Raw genomic sequence first — 16,119 nt, forward strand, 5'->3', positions numbered from 1 at the left:
GTTCAAACAGGTCGACCTGCAGCATCAGCGTCATCCACAAAGATTTACTGAACTGTAACAAACAGCAGCTCAGACTCATGAACAACGTTTCCCCTAGAAATCTCAAACACCTTAACCTGTTAATATGATTTAAATGTGGGATGAGAAGAAGATAAAAGATCCTCAGTGAACATGAAACAACCAACCACAGAGGCGGAGTCGCTGTCAGTGGTTGTGGTAGTTGTGGGCGGAGCCTCTGTGCAGCGAGCTCGGTGACATCATCGTCCCTGTGTGGCGTCACCACAGTCACCACCATGATAATGATCAGCTCATCGCTGCTCACCGAGCTCCACCATGAAAGCAGCTGTGACTCCACGTTAGGACGTTTTCATGGTGAATCCCCACAAACCAGCAGTGGTCTGAGATAACAGAGGAAGTGACGAGTCGTTAGTTTCAGAGAATATTCTTCTGTCCTGGAGGCACATACACAAAGTCGGTCAGTCACTGTGTAGTTTGTGTACTGATACTGCAGTATCTGTACTGCAGTGTACTGTAGTACAGTTAAGCTCACACTGCAGATGAAATATGAATGAGTCTCTGTTCAGATCATAAAGAGTCAACAGTTCAGTCACATAAAGACTGAACACACACACACACACACACACACACACACACACACACAGAGCTCCAGTGTCTGGGTCACATTTTCCTTCATCACCATCAACACACACATTGTATTTTATCCACTGACAGAGACAGAAGGTCATGTGATGCTCAGGAGGAAGAGTGAGGATGATGATTCCTCAGCTTCAGTCCTCAGACTCATCAGGACCAGGTCATCAACAGAGGACAGGACCTGGACCAGCAGGGTCACAGACCAGGACTCTGACTGGACTCAACACACAGGTGTCTCTCAGGTGAAGCACCTAAATCATTATTATTATTATTATTATTACTTTTGTTATTATTACTATTATTATTGTCGTTGTTGTCGCCGTCACTCAGTGTTTTTTATCTCATCTTTTCCTTCTGTTTTATTTCATGCTCAGTTTTCACTTTATTAGACGTCGCTCAGATATAATGAGGAGAAAATGTTCCACAGCTGGAGAACCTCTGTCTGTCCGGTTCTCCACAGAACCTCCAAGTCACAGATGATGATGATGATGAAGCTGCAACAGGAGGAAGATGACAGACGTCTCAGTGTGACCTTCAGACTGAACAGATGGACTCAGCAGGACCTGTGTGTGTGTGTGTGTGAGAGAGAGAGTGTGTGTGTGTGTGTGTGTGTGTGTGTGTGTTCTATGACATCATGTTGGACTGTTTGCTGCTCATGAACAGAACAGAGACATCCTTGTGGTGTCTGCGTCCTGGCACCTGCAGGTTTGGTTGTTGTGCTGCTGTTGTGCAGCGACACAATCTGATGAGTTAGAGAGGATGAAGAGGGACCGGGGACCGGGGACCGGGGACAGGGGACCAGCAGATCTGGTTTCTCAGCAGTCTGACCCTGAGCTGCAGCTCTGCAGACTCACTGCTGTGTAAAATGCATTAAAGTTACAATTTAATTTTTCACTTTATCTCATAACATTTTTATTTCTCTTCTTAAAATTAAAACTGACCTCACGACTTATTTTCTCAAACTGGATTTTCTCCAGGTGAACTAAGAGGAAAATTTCAGGCTTCATCACCTTTAAAAGGTGAAGCAGTGATTAAAGCTGTTCATGATTCATTCAGATTATGACCGAGACTTGTGGTCCACCTGCAGAAATCAGCCACAGATCCAGACCTGGTTAGGGGTTTAAGGTCTACGTCCACTGCAGCCACAGGAAGAGGAAACATTCTCTGCTCTGCCTTGTCAAAATAAAGGTTTTCTGAAACACATCACAGGATGAATGAAAGACTTTATTGATCCTGAAGCAGCGACAGTCTCAGGTTTACTTCAGTCCAGCTCATGATCAGAGAAACATCCTCACAGTTACACAGTAACTCCAGGGTGACCTTTGACCCTCTCTGACATTCATCTTGTGTTCAAGACTATCAGACTGATCAGGGGCGGAGCCAAAAACACAGTGTGAGTGTGTGTGTGTGTGTGTCAGCTTCTGGTATTGTTATGGTCTTGTACAGAGCAGGTGTGTATCTGTAGGACCCTCAGCACAGAACCAGGACCAGTTCTGGACCAGGACTTCACCGTCTCTTCTGGTCTTTGTCCTCAGGTTCTGACACATGTGGTCTGGAGATCTTCAGGCCTGATGCGGACCTCAGGTCTCTCCAGATGTGACTGATTCACCTCTGTGCTCAGACCTCCAGATGTTCTGCCGGGGAAACGTCTCAATGATCTCGTTCATCCATCACACCCGGTTTTCATGCAAGTGGGAGTTCAAAGGTCAAAGGAAAAGGCACCGCGGCAGAAAGAGGAGCAGGAGGAGGAAGAGGAGGAGGAGAAAGAAGAAGAAGAGGAAGAGGAAGAGGAGGAGGAAGAGGAAGAAGAGGAGGAGGAGGAGGAAGAAGAAGAGGAAGAGGAAGAGGAGGAGGAGGAGGAAGAGGAGGAGGAGGAGGAGGAGGAGGAAGAAGAAGAGGAAGAGGAAGAGGAGGAGGAGAAAGAAGAAGAAGAGGAAGAGGAAGAGGAGGAGGAGAAAGAAGAAGAAGAGGAAGAGGAAGAGGAGGAGGAAGAGGAAGAAGAGGAGGAGGAGGAGGAAGAAGAAGAGGAAGAGGAAGAGGAGGAGGAGGAGGAAGAGGAGGAGGAGGAGGAGGAGGAGGAGGAAGAGGAGCAGGAAGAAGAGGAAGGCGGGTTCATAGGTCACTTGTCCCGGTCCAGACTGAGGACGAAGGGCACCAGCCCCCCCCGGGCCCTCGCGGGGGGGGGCAGGACGTCCGGCAGGAAGCCCTCGCGCTCCCCCCGCTCCTCACGCACCCGGAACTGCAGCGCGTGGCTCCGGTTGACGCAGTATATCCGGTCCTCGAGCACCGCGCAGCGGAAAGGTCGCGCGTTCCGCAGCGGCAGCGCCGCGCGGTCGGTCCACGCGCTCACCACCGTGTTGTAGGTGTGCACGCTCACCTCCGCGCGTTCCCGGTCCACGTCGAAGCGGTACACGAGGCCGCGGTGCGCCACCATGTCCGCGGACCGGCGCCGGCTCTCGGTGAACGGACACTCCTCCCACTCGTCGCGGCGGGAGTCGTAGCGCAGCAGGCGGTAGAAGAGCGAACCGCCGGACACGAACAGCGCGCCGCCGCACGACGTCGCTTCGTGCGCCACCGCGAAGGAGCCGGTGGGCAGCGGCGCCACCGGGCTCCACCGGTCCCGGCGCGGATCGTAGCGCTCCACCGTGAACAGACACTCCCCCCCGATGGCGTACAGGGAGCCGTCCATGGAGACCAGGCGGAGCTGGCAGCGCGGCTGGGTCAGCGGGCGGATCTGGCTCCAGAGGCCGGTCAGCGGGTTGTAGCAGAACACCCGGTCCGACGCCTTGGAGCGGCCGTCCGCCGCCGTGCTCAGCCCCCCCGCCACGAACAGGTAGTTGTACATGGTGCACATCCCGGAGCCTTTAGTCGGGATCTCCTCCGGCAGGCTGGTCAGCACCTCCCACTGCTGAGTGTCGGGGTGGAGGTAGAACACCCGCCGGTGGTGGGGGTCCTCCGCGGCGGGCAGCGGCGGACTCTGCGGCCGGCTGTCCTCCCGGCTCCCTGCGCGGTCGCACACCTCGCTGCTCTCGGCCACCGCCAGCACCTTCCTCCCCTCCATCCTCCGGGCCAGGATGCGCTCCCGCTCCCCCGCCGTGAGCCGGCCGTACAGGGCGGGAGTCCGCAGCACCTGCAGGTAGTGGTCGCTCATGTAGCGGTACACCTGCTCCTTCACGCGCTCCGCGCCCTCGCGCTTGGCTCTGCTCAGCACCTCGAAGCAGTTTTCTGCGCTGATCTGATGCGGCGTGTCTGCAGCTGCTGAGCCGGGGTGTGAACACGGATCCCCGGTGGATGAGTCTGACTTCTCCCCCTGACCGGCCTCCATTTGCTCCGGATGTCTTGTGGATCAGATCGATCCCGGTCCTGTCAGAGTCGATTATGCGTCTGCAGATCCAGACTTCTTTCTTCTCTCGCCACAGTAAACGCCCCTTCACTCCTCCTTTATTCCCTCTGTTGCTTCAAGTTTTCCCTCTCCCTCCTCACACACCGTCCGGATCAGACGCTCCCTCCGGACCCTCCATCCTCCGCTGCTCCAGCGGGGCGCGGTGGCTGCTGACGCCGGGACTCTTCGCCTGCTGTCGGCGGAGTTTTGCTGCGTCTCCCCGCTGCAGGGCGCGGAGGTGTCTGCTGAACAAAGGCGTTCGGTGACCGGGCGGACTCTTCCTCCTCCTCCTCCTCCTCCTCCTTGTGAGAACACTGAGCCCTCAGACTGGACCCTGTGGTTCCGCCCCTCTGACGGAGGGGCGACACCGCGGCCCCGACGGGGAACAAAGAGTCTGCAGAACCAGAACCAGACGGTTCCTGAGCTGCAGCAGAACCCGCCCGTGTGCTGTGAGAACGGCCCAGACAGTGTGTGTCCGTCGTGGTGTGTGTTTGTGTAGCTGTTAGTTTTAATGTGAAGCAGGTTTTATTGGAGTGGTCAATCAATCACACTGCACATCTGTACAGATGCTGCGGCAGCTGCTGAGTCCAGAGGTGTTTAAATATTTAATGAATCTTTAGAGGTTTCACTTTTACAAAACTCGTGTCAGAAATAAAACAGCAGGAGAAACACTGAAGGAGATCAGAAGAGTCTGAAAGGTGACACACACACACACACACACACACACACACACACACTCCCACACACACACACACACACACACACACACACACACACACACACACACACACTCCCACACACACACACACTCCCACACACACACACACACACACACACTCCCACACACACACACACACACACACACACACACACACACACACACACACACACACACACTCCCACACACTCCCACACACACACACACACACACACACACTCCCACACACACACACACACACACACACACACACACACACACACACACTCCCACACACACACACACACACACACACACACACACACACACACACACTCCCACACACACACACACACACACACACTCCACACACACACACACACACACACACACACACACACACACACACTCCCACACACACACACACACACACACACACACACACTCCCACACACTCCCACACACACACACACACACACACACTCCCACACACACACACACACACACACACACACACACACACACACACACACTCCCACACACACACACACACACACACACACACACACACACACACACACACACACACTCCCACACACACACACACACACACACACACTCCACACACACACACACACACACACACACACACACACACACACACACACACTAACAGTTAGCCAGCTAGCGATAGCCACATTTCCCGAACATATTCAAAGTATTGCTAACACACTGACTAACAGCACTGACCCCAGTCCTGCTGGGCTCCGGCTCGTCTCTGTCTTTGTCTTTGCAGATGAAAATGTGGTTTATAATATCTGAATAAAAATCAACTACATAATAATAATAATAATAATAATAATAATAACAATAACAACTGATGGAGAGTTGACAGGAGCTCAGTGATAAATCAACACAGCAGTGAAACTGTTTAGTATAAATCAGAGCTACAGACTCACAGACCCTGAGGATCTCATCCAGTGACAACACTGAGTCACTTATCAACAGGAAACACTGAAGAGAGACTGGTTCACCTGGAACAGGTGAGATAAAAGAGCAGATGTCTCCCTCTGCTGGAGAACCTCAGAACCACACCTGTCTGCTGTTTAAATGAGCCTCATTTGTGGGACATTCCCACAGCTCAGCCTCAGCATCAGGACCACGGGAACCTGGACCTCTTTAACTGACTTGTCATCGTCGAACAAACAGCAGCGTTTTTACTCCGTCATCAGGTGTAGTTATCATCTCAGATAAATCCAGGTCCAAACACTGGACCAGGTCCAGAACTTGTCTGAAGACTGAGCAGAGCCGTCTTCTCCCTGCTTCATGAGCTCTGATGACCACTAGTCCTGTTCCGGTTTTCATAGCCCACACCCTAATGCGTTCCAGGTCTCCAGGTCTCCAGGTCCTGGACAGCTTCTCCGTTTGTTTCTGATGGCGTTGCCGTGTCGATGAGGATGCACCTCTTCTCCTCCCTGTGCCTGACGGTGAGGTCAGGTGTGTCTGTTCACGTCAGATCCTTCACCTGGTGATGTAATGGCTCTGCTTTTAGTCCGCTGCTCCTCAGAGGCTGACGTGTCTCCTGTTGCTCCACATCTGTCTCTGGTCCCTGGTCCCTGGTCCCTGGTCCCTGGTCTCTGGTCTCTGGTACCTGGTCTCTGGTCCCTGATCTCTGGTCCCTGGTCCTTGGTCCCTGGTCCCTGGTCCCTGGTCTCTGGTCCCTGGTCTCTGGTCCCTGGTCCCTGGTCTCTGGTCTCTGGTACCTGGTCCCTGATCTCTGGTCCCTGGTCCTTGGTCCCTGGTCCCTGGTCCCTGATCTCTGGTCCCTGGTCTCTGGTCTCTGGTCCCTGGTCTCTGGTCCTTGGTCCCTGGTCCTTGGTCCCTGGTCCCTGGTCCCTGGTCCCTGGTCTCTGGTCTCTGGTCCTTGGTCTCTGGTCCCTGGTCCCTGGTACCTGGTCCCTGGTCTCTGTTCCTTGGTCTCTGGTCCTTGGTCTCTGGTCTCTGTTCCTTGGTCTCTGGTCCTTGGTCCCTGGTCCCTGGTCTCTGTTCCTTGGTCCCTGGTCTCTGGTCCTTGGTCCCTGGTCCCTGGTCCCTGGTCCTTGGTCCCTGGTCCCTGGTCTCTGTTCCTTGGTCTCTGGTCCTTGGTCTCTGGTCCTTGGTCTCTGGTCCCTGGTCTCTGGTCTCTGTTCCTTGGTCCCTGGTCCCTGGTCCCTGGTCCCTGTCCCTGGTCCCTGGTCCCTGGTCCCTGGTCCTTGGTCCCTGGTCCCTGGTCTCTGTTCCTTGGTCTCTGGTCCTTGGTCTCTGGTCCTTGGTCTCTGGTCCCTGGTCTCTGGTCTCTGTTCCTTGGTCCCTGGTCCCTGGTCCCTGGTCCCTGGTCCCTGGTCCCTGGTCCTTGGTCTCTGGTCCCTGGTCCCTGGTCCTTGGTCTCTGGTCCCCGCCCACACCAACATTTAATGAGCTCTTCTCTGGACCAGGACCTAACTAACTAACTAACTAACTAACTACCACAGTGAAAACACAGCCTCCCCGGCCGCAGTGACAATAAAAGAAAATGTAAACTCATGTGAGACAAGATTCCTTCACCAACACACAGTGACTCCGACCTGCAGCACAGACACACAAACACTGACCTGCCCACAACACAACAACAACAGACCTGACCTTAACACATACACAACTACACACTGACAGACACTCGGACAGACACTGGTTCAAACCACGTCGTCCGTCGTTAAATTGACGAGCTCTAAATGCTCCTGACAGACGTCTGATGACCCTGCAGCTCGAGGGTTAAAACCAGCTGATGTATCACTGTCCTCATGAATATTAACAAGCGTCTGAGGTCAGAGGTCGATCAGAGTGAGGAGAAGGAAACCAGAGGAGGCAGCAGGAGTCAAACCCTTCACTGAGGACGTGGAACTGACATGAGGGATAAATGAAAGAGACAAAGATCTGTGACCATGAGAAATAAATTCCTGCAAATGGAAACACAACTAAAATATAAATGTAAAAATAAAAACATAATAAAACTCAACAGTTATTACAAATATTCAAATATACACTTTATACTTTATACTTCACTAATCGTTATATCGCACTAATTTTGGTGATGATTAACAATTTGTTGCATTTTTGGTTAATTTAATTAATTTTCTTCTTTCTTGTTTTTAACTAGTAATTATTAGAGAAAGAGTCCAATTCAGTGTAAAACATTAAAAATTAGTTTGTTACAAAAATCTGAATTTCCTGAAACATATTTTGAGGACGTGACCTCAGTGGTAGCTGCCAGAGGAAATTTATATTTTTTGCATAGAAAGGTAAATTTAGCAAAATGAAAATAAATCAAAAATTACATGTTTTGTTTGATTTTATTTGACCATTTTTCTCTTACACAGCTGTGGAGTAAAAATCTTTTGCATTACTTTCTTCCTGTGTATTTAATCTGACAGATAAGTCAGGTTTGGTCCTCCATACACGCCTCCTGCGCTTCATTTAATTTCACAATAAAAGCTGAAAGATTTTATAAACAGTTATTACAAAACGGTTTAAATTAATCCTCTGAGTAGAAAACCTGATTCTATTTATTGTGTGTGTGTGTGTGTGTGTGTGTGTGTGTGTGTGTGTGTGTGTGTGTGAGTGATTTTATCAGAGTCCAGGGGGACAGGAAACAACCAGCAGACAATCACAGAGAGAAAAAATATAAAAGCTGGGATGGTTCAGACTCCTGGGGGTGAAGCAGTTTAATAACAGCGAGGAGAGTAATTTAATTATAGAATCAAATCAGGTTTCATTTTCTTAATGAGAGACGGCAGCTGTGAGGAGGAGGAGGAGGAGGAGGAGGAGGAGGAGGAGGAGGAAGGGGAGGAGGTGACCTGTGGGTCGGCTTCAGACGCTACACACACTCTGTTTAAGTACGTTTATAACATGTATGAAATATCTATAGCAAAAATATCTATGATGAATTTTTATATGGTAGAACATGTTGTTACCATACATGTTAACAAGATAATATGTTGTTAATTTAGTACGTGTTTTAATTTAAGCTGAGTGTGTGTGTTGTGTGTGTGTGTGTGTGTGTGTTGTGTGTTGTGTGTTGTGTGTGTGTGTGTGTTGCGTTGTGTTGAGTATGTGTTGTGTTGTGTTGTGTTGTGTGTGTGTGTGTGTGTGTGTGTGTGTGAGGATGATGAGGATGAGGATGATGATGATGCTGATGATGAGGAGGAGGATGATGATGTTGATGATGCTGATGATGAGGAGGAGGATGATGATGTTGATGATGATGATGATGATGATGATGATGAGGATGAGGATGAGGATGATGATGATGATGATGATGATGATGATGATGATGATGAGTCCGTCAGTGTTTCCCAGTGAAATTCTTCGTCAGTGCTTTGTTTAATTAACTGAACCACAGAAACACGGCGGTCGAGTCCATGAGTGAACTTCACGTTAACACAACACAGACCGACACTGAAACACCAGAAACAACCACCTGGAGCAGGTGGTGCAGCTTCACCTCCTCCGGTCTCAGCGTCAGGGCTGATGCTTTTTTCTGCTGATGTCACAAGAACTAATGTCAAAGATAAAATCACCACCTGAATACAGGCTGTGTGCATTTCTCTGTGGACTGAGGCTTTGATACTTTCACAGTATTAATATAGAACCTAGACCTGCTTTATAATCACAAACACATGGACATCTACCTTTAGACTGTGTGGAGCTTTAAAAACCTTTAGACCGGGTGGAGCTTTGAAACAACCGTCACGACACATAAAGACGATAGAAGAAGAACGACGGATAAACAAGCTTGAAAGAAACAAACCTGTTAATGTTAGAAGAAAAAAGTTAATGTGAAGTTGAAGTGATGATGATGATGATGATGATGATGATGATGATGATGATGATGATGAAGGGAGTAAAACACGTGAAATCTAAACTCACATCAGGACCAAACATGTTCTGGTGTTGTCAGGGTAACGTGATGTCACACAGTGATGTCCCATTCCTCTTTATACTATTTTCAGTCCTCTTCTGTATCTGCCCCCCCCAGGTGACCAGCTGCACAGCCTCCTCTCTGCTCTGATCTCTCTCCGTGTCTCCCAGCGCACTTCCTGTCTCCTCTCTCTGAATGAGATCAGACGCTGCCAGAGGATGAAGACGTCTCCTTCCTGCTGCTCAGGTGAACTTCGCCTGCAGAGGGAGCAGCTCGCTGTCTGACACGTGAGCACATTATGACACAGTGGGCCCCTGGACACAGATCACGGGCCCCTGCTCACACAGGAGCAAGACCCTCAGACTGACTGACGCTTACAAGCCATGCAGGTGTGTGTTGTTTATTTAAATGTCTTGCAGGTGAAGAAGAGGAGCTCAGACTCTGGGGCCATCAAGACAACATCTGTCTTCATCTGGACTTAAAGAGGCTTCCAGAGTCAACAGGACCCCGATCAAGGAAATCTTGATCCAGCAGCTCACCTGCAGACACCCACAGAGACCGATCATCACACACACACACACACACAGGCAGGTAGATAATCCAGGATAGACTGAGGTTCAGTCCTGCAGTGATCTTCATCCCTCAGAAATCAGCTGATTAATCATCATCTAAACACAGTTCTTGGATTGGCTCTGGAGTACAGAGTTTCAGGACCAGGGGCACTGTATCAAAAAATGAAAACTGGTTGATATAAATCTCTCTTTCTGCTTCTTTTTGTTTCTGTTTTTTACTTTAATTTCAGTTTTTCTGGAGAGAGTCAGGAAGGTGAAGGTGACAGCTCAGTAACAGTTCATACAAATCTCTGCTACTCCCAGATAATGAGAAAGCTGTCGACAGTAGAGAGATGAAATTAGTCGGACAGCTGGTTAAATGCTTCACATTGTAAAAAACTGCTGTGATAGTGCCACTTAGAAAACTACATTGTGTGTTTTGAGAATGAGTTTGCTCTATTCTGGCTGTTCGGGGTGATATGAGCTGCATTCCTGCCCCAATAATGAAAAAACTGAAATGATAAGAATTGTGTCAGATAAAGGCAACAGCAGCAGAAGCAGAAATCACTTGATGTTTTCTGTTGATCTGTAGAAACACTCATCTTCTGTCAAACCACAGCTGCTAATTTAATCTGAAGTTGGGTTTTCAGTTTCAGCTTTTCTCTCATTCCAGCAGACACATTTTGAAAGTGAGAGAAAAGGAGATAATGAGCAAATGTTTTCACATGCGTATGTATCTATAAATGTTTTAGAACAGTCTCCACACTCGTGGTTCGGGTTCAGGAAAGACGGTGGTGTTTGAATAAATACCGAAAAAGTCAGTTACTTGAGGCAGGAAGTGTTTTACTCTTTTTCAAAATTCATTCAAGTTAAAGATCTTTTCATCTCACTCTCAAAATTTCATGGAGACATGTCCTGATTCTGTTTGCATGAAAAATATTTCCAGATCCACTCATCTTTCTTTTTAGATCCAGCCTCTAAAATTTGTATCACAGTCACCTGAGCAGACTTAAGTGTGTTTTCACCCGTCCAGCAGTTCCTGTTCATTTCACCTGAAGTGGTAAATAATCTATTTCAATAACACAGGGAGAAAAATATTAGTTTTTTAATATTAGAGCTATATTAGTGAGTCAAAAAATGTCGTAGTATAGTAAGAAATAAAATGTCAAAGTATATTAATTTTAAAAAGTAATAGCATAGTAAGTCATAAATATGTCATAGTGTATTAAGTAAAAAGAATGTCAAAGTAGTCATAAAAATGTCATTTTATAAGTCAAAAAAAATCATACTATAATTTTTTTTTTTAAATGTCACAATATAATAAGTCATGAAAATGTCACAATATAATAAGTCAAAAATGTCTTGGTGTATTAGGTAATAATATGTCATAGTAAAATAAGTCATGAAAATGTCACATTATAGTGAGCCATAACAAATGTCATAAAAGCACTAATACATTATAAAAACGTAACAGTATAGTAATTCATGAAAATATCATCGCAGATCAAGTTAATGAAATATACCTTTGTATAAGTAATAAAAAAGTCATAGTATTGTAATTACAATAATATCACAACATATTAAGTCACATAATATATCATAGTATAATGAGTTTTAAAAATTATATAGTAAAGTAAGTCATAAAAATCTACCATATGTAAATACATGACTGCTTTTTTTCTACATACATCATTCTTTGATTTTTAAGTACATAATTACAAATCTGTTGACTGATGACTGTTGACAGACATATTTTTATTCATTTGTTACTTATGTAAAACATTACTAACATAAATCATTACCTACAAAACTACACACATACAGTCCTCACATGCATTCCTGCCTTTCTTCATACATTCATACATTAATTCATTCACACTTTCATGCAGGGGGCGGCTGGGGCTCAGGAGGTAGAACGTATCGTCCACCAATCAGAAGGTCGGTCGTCCACATGTCGTCCACACGACGTCCAAGTCCTTAGGAAAGACACTGAAGACCTGATGGCTGATCCATGAGTGTATGGATGTGTGAGTGAATGGGTGACTGTGGCAAGATATATCTAGATATATATACAAACTTACTCTGACACCAGGAGAGTAGTACATGATAAAAGGTAAAAAATGTTGAGAGTTTGGTCTGAGGCAGTGGAACATGGATCTGTGCTTCAACAGAAGTTCAGTTTCTCCTTTTGTTAACAGCGTATATGGATATTGGATGATATCATCTGTATTACTGTCATGTACAGAGCAGACACACAGACACACACTCACACACACACACACACACACAGCCACACACACACACACACACACACACACACACTCTCACACACACACACACACACACAGACACACACAGTGTTGTTTTGTTTATCTGTTTCTCAACAGTTTAATTTACAGTGAATTAACGAGAATGAAATAAATATGAATATTCATGACCTGTGGACTTTAACTCCGCCTCCTACTCATCATGCATCAGAAATAACAAGAACACTTCTTTATATGTGAGAACCAGATCAGCTCATGATTTATTTGATTTGATTTCATGTTCCATCAAGGAATAAAAATGACACATGAACGTGAGTCTGACAACAAAATATCAAAGATAAATTTAACAAACTTCCCAAGACACGGCAGCACCTGTCAACGCCAAGACACATTCACAGAGCTTTACACCAGACGAAGTAAAAATACAAGCATGAACAGGACCAGCAGGAGTCCAGTCTGCTGCCACGCTAACAGCTCAGTGCTCAGTTTTAAAGGTTTTCCAGACTCAGCAAATTCAACATTGAACTTTTTTCCAATCCAACAGGCCCCAAATACTTTCACTACCTTTACTTTTTTTTTGGGAAGGATAAATATATGTAAAACATAAAAGAACAACATTACATATGTGGGGGGATAACTGCACAGGCCCTGGGCCCCGGTGGATCAGGAGGTCTGCACCTTTAAAATGCCCCAAATGTCCTCAAAAAGACACAAAACAACAATTTTACGTGTCTGTGCTCTGAGCCTGTTGCCTCCTAATCAGCCCATGATCACATCTGTTAGTGTCAATACTCACCTGATCAACAGGTGAATACAGGAGATCAATCGTTCTTTAATCTCAAGCAAAAACTACAACTTTCTCAAGTCTGGGCTGTGAAAGATTTGAACACAACAATGACCATAAAAATGTGACGTGAACAAGATGTTGCTGAGTGAACTGTAGACGTTTGTGTATCTGTGCTGCTGTGAGGTCAAAGGTCATCGGTCTGAGGAGTTCCTGCAGACTGAACGAGAGCAGCTACAGCTTCATGTTTAAATCGTTCATTTCCACTAAACGTCATAAAAACTCAAACCTCTGAGATTGATATTAAACCTTGTTTCTCTCTGACTCTCTGCTCATTCATCAGTTTTCAGGTCAGTTTATGAAGCTTCAGCTGAAAACTTCCTCCTCTTCAGGTGAATAAGTACCTGTGGCTTTCAGCCGCACATTAAATATAGAAGTAGCTGCTGGGTTTTGGCTGTGATGGCTGTTAGAGAGCAGCTCCGAGTCAGAACACTTCCTGTTTGATCAGAGGTTTATTTAAAGTGGTGACAGCTCGGTTCAGCCAGAGTTCAGCTGATCCATCAGAACAACAAACTGAGCAACGGTGACGCAGACGAGCTGCTCGCCTTCCTCGCTGATCAAAACGCTTCACACTGACGCCTCCGTCTGTGCACATCACTCACATCTCTTCATCCAGGTTGTGTCCATTGTTCTTGTCAGTTACGAGGATATTCCACTCACCAACCTGACCGTAGATCAAACTGGTGATTCCTGCCTCAGAGGATGACCACAAATGTCTACAAAGACACAAAACAACCACAAAGTGAATTAACTACAAAGAGCTGCAGAACAAACTGACAATCAACAACCAGAGAGAGACACAAATGAGCTAAAAAGATAGAAAAAAGACAGAAAACAGACACAAAACAACCGTGAGAGACACAAAATGACAACAAATAGACTTTAACCAGACACAAAGAGTCCGAAACAAACACAAACAGGTGCAGAACGACCACACACATACACAACAAGCACAGAAAGACTCAATGATCACAAAAGATGCAAAGCAACTGCAAAGAGATGTAAAAGGACTACAAATGAGGCAGCCATGTTGTTTCATGGTTCCTTTGGTCAGGGGGGCGCTGCTCCAGTGTACGGGGGGGTTGGGGGCTTTTATAAATAAGTCTGATTGGATATAATATATATATAATAATGTGATGAAGAGTAGAAACTGTGGTAAAACGCCTGCTGCCTCTGTTTCAGAGTAAATAGATTTATCTTTTCTGTCCCAGATCGATGAGACGATCGAGGTCGAGGCAACAGCTGACGGGGGCGAGCGTTTCCGCGGCGAGCAGGTCAGGTGACTGACACTAATTCAGAGCCTCAGAGTGAAGAGGAGGACAGATTGTTTCCACCTCCTCCTCCTGAGCGACGGCTAATTTACTCACAAATGAGTCAATAAAAAGCCATTTCATTCTGGTTGCCATGGCGCCCAGAAGCCCCCTCATGTAATGATGGACGACCTCCAGGAGAAACAGCGAGCAGCGGTTCATTCAGAGTGTTTGTGTGTGAAAGGTGTAAACAGGAAGTGGGGGAGAAAACAGAAACAAAGTCTGACCTGAAGGCTCCGTCAAAACATCTTCGTCATCTTCCTCATCTTCACAGGACAAACGTGTCCGACCCTGAATATGAATACATGAGATCTGTGAACGTGTGCATGAATGAGCATAACTTCACGTGTAGTCATGAACACTGGTCAGTAAATAAACCTTTTATTTACAACCCTCCTGGAAATAATCAGCAAATAAATCCTGAGTTTAGAATTAAAAGCTTCTATCTGACAGTTTCATCAAAGCTTAGTCACAACCGTCTTCACTCTAAAACAAATTTAGTCCCTTTAAAAAAACGTCCTCATTTGTTGAAACATGCCTGTTCGTCCCCACAAAGATAGATGTGCAAGAACACACACCAGGCACCACACCAGTCAGGTTGCCGTGTTGATCCTGAGCATCCATCCCTCAGTCATCCGGTCTCCATGGTAACTGTTGCCAAGGTGAGCCCCTCCACCCTTCCTGTCTGCTGCTGCTGCTTCAGTGATGTGAGCTGGAAACACACCTCAGCTCAAACTCATCTCTCAGGGTCACTGCTAACAGACAGAGCCAAAGGGCAAAGGTCACGGGGAGAGTATGATGCAGTGGTTTCGTATCTGAGCGGTTTTCTGTTCCCACTGTGAAGAAGATGATTTAGTTACTGAGACAGGAAACGTCCCACCATCAAACTAAACTGACGTCGTACTGATGAAAACCAGATGTTCGTTTCTAATCAGATCAAGAAACTGAAAGAAGCAAAGTTTTCAGTTTCCACCTGGAGTTGGTTTTACTCCACTGACAGAAACTGAACGTGTTTGAAAAGGTTTTCACTGTCTGATGTGATGATGTCACTGAGTCAACCACGTGTCTCCGCCCTCCTCCCCTGGTCTGATGTCAGATGTTGCCTCCCTCCACATCTGGGCAGGCGTCATCTTCAGGACCGGTCTGCGGTTCCTCGGTGGATTAACCCTGCTCCTCGTCTGCTCCTCTGACATTCACAGACTCAGACCTCAGTTTATCTCCGACAGTCGACTGTGGAGGATTTCAGGGTCGGACGTCTTCGCCTGAGTGGCCGCAGCCGGGCTGTGGACTCAGATGAGAGGAACCTGAGATGTCAGACTTCTGAAGAGACGTAACTGAGGAGAGGACGAATAAAACAGACAACAAACATCTGCTGGGACGGAGCGATGGCAACGAATCCACCGAGTTTAAGAGACAACACAACCTGAAATACTCACATTCACACGTTCACACGTTCACGCCTACAAAGACACAAAAAC

The 16,119-nt window shown here is 46.9% G+C and overlaps 2 protein-coding genes across 2 annotated transcripts; both read right to left on the reverse strand.

Annotated features, from left to right (window-relative positions):
* Window positions 1-1,860: 1,860 nt before the first annotated feature.
* LOC139612115 (kelch repeat and BTB domain-containing protein 11-like) lies at window positions 1,861-4,312 on the reverse strand. The gene has a single exon (XM_071467342.1). It carries the CDS (start codon window positions 3,977-3,979, stop codon window positions 2,774-2,776), a length of 1,206 nt encoding a protein of 401 aa, XP_071323443.1. The 5' UTR covers window positions 3,980-4,312; the 3' UTR covers window positions 1,861-2,773.
* Window positions 4,313-6,226: 1,914 nt separating this feature from the next.
* On the reverse strand, window positions 6,227-7,183 carry LOC139612076 (basic salivary proline-rich protein 1-like). The gene has a single exon (XM_071467250.1). It carries the CDS (start codon window positions 7,181-7,183, stop codon window positions 6,227-6,229), a length of 957 nt encoding a protein of 318 aa, XP_071323351.1.
* Between the last annotated feature and the right edge of the window lie 8,936 nt (window positions 7,184-16,119).

This window comes from Trachinotus anak, unplaced genomic scaffold, assembly GCF_046630095.1.
Source record: "Trachinotus anak isolate AG129_WGS33_773 ecotype Australia unplaced genomic scaffold, CSIRO_AGI_Tana_v1 ptg000031l, whole genome shotgun sequence".
Lineage (NCBI taxonomy): Eukaryota > Metazoa > Chordata > Actinopteri > Carangiformes > Carangidae > Trachinotus > Trachinotus anak.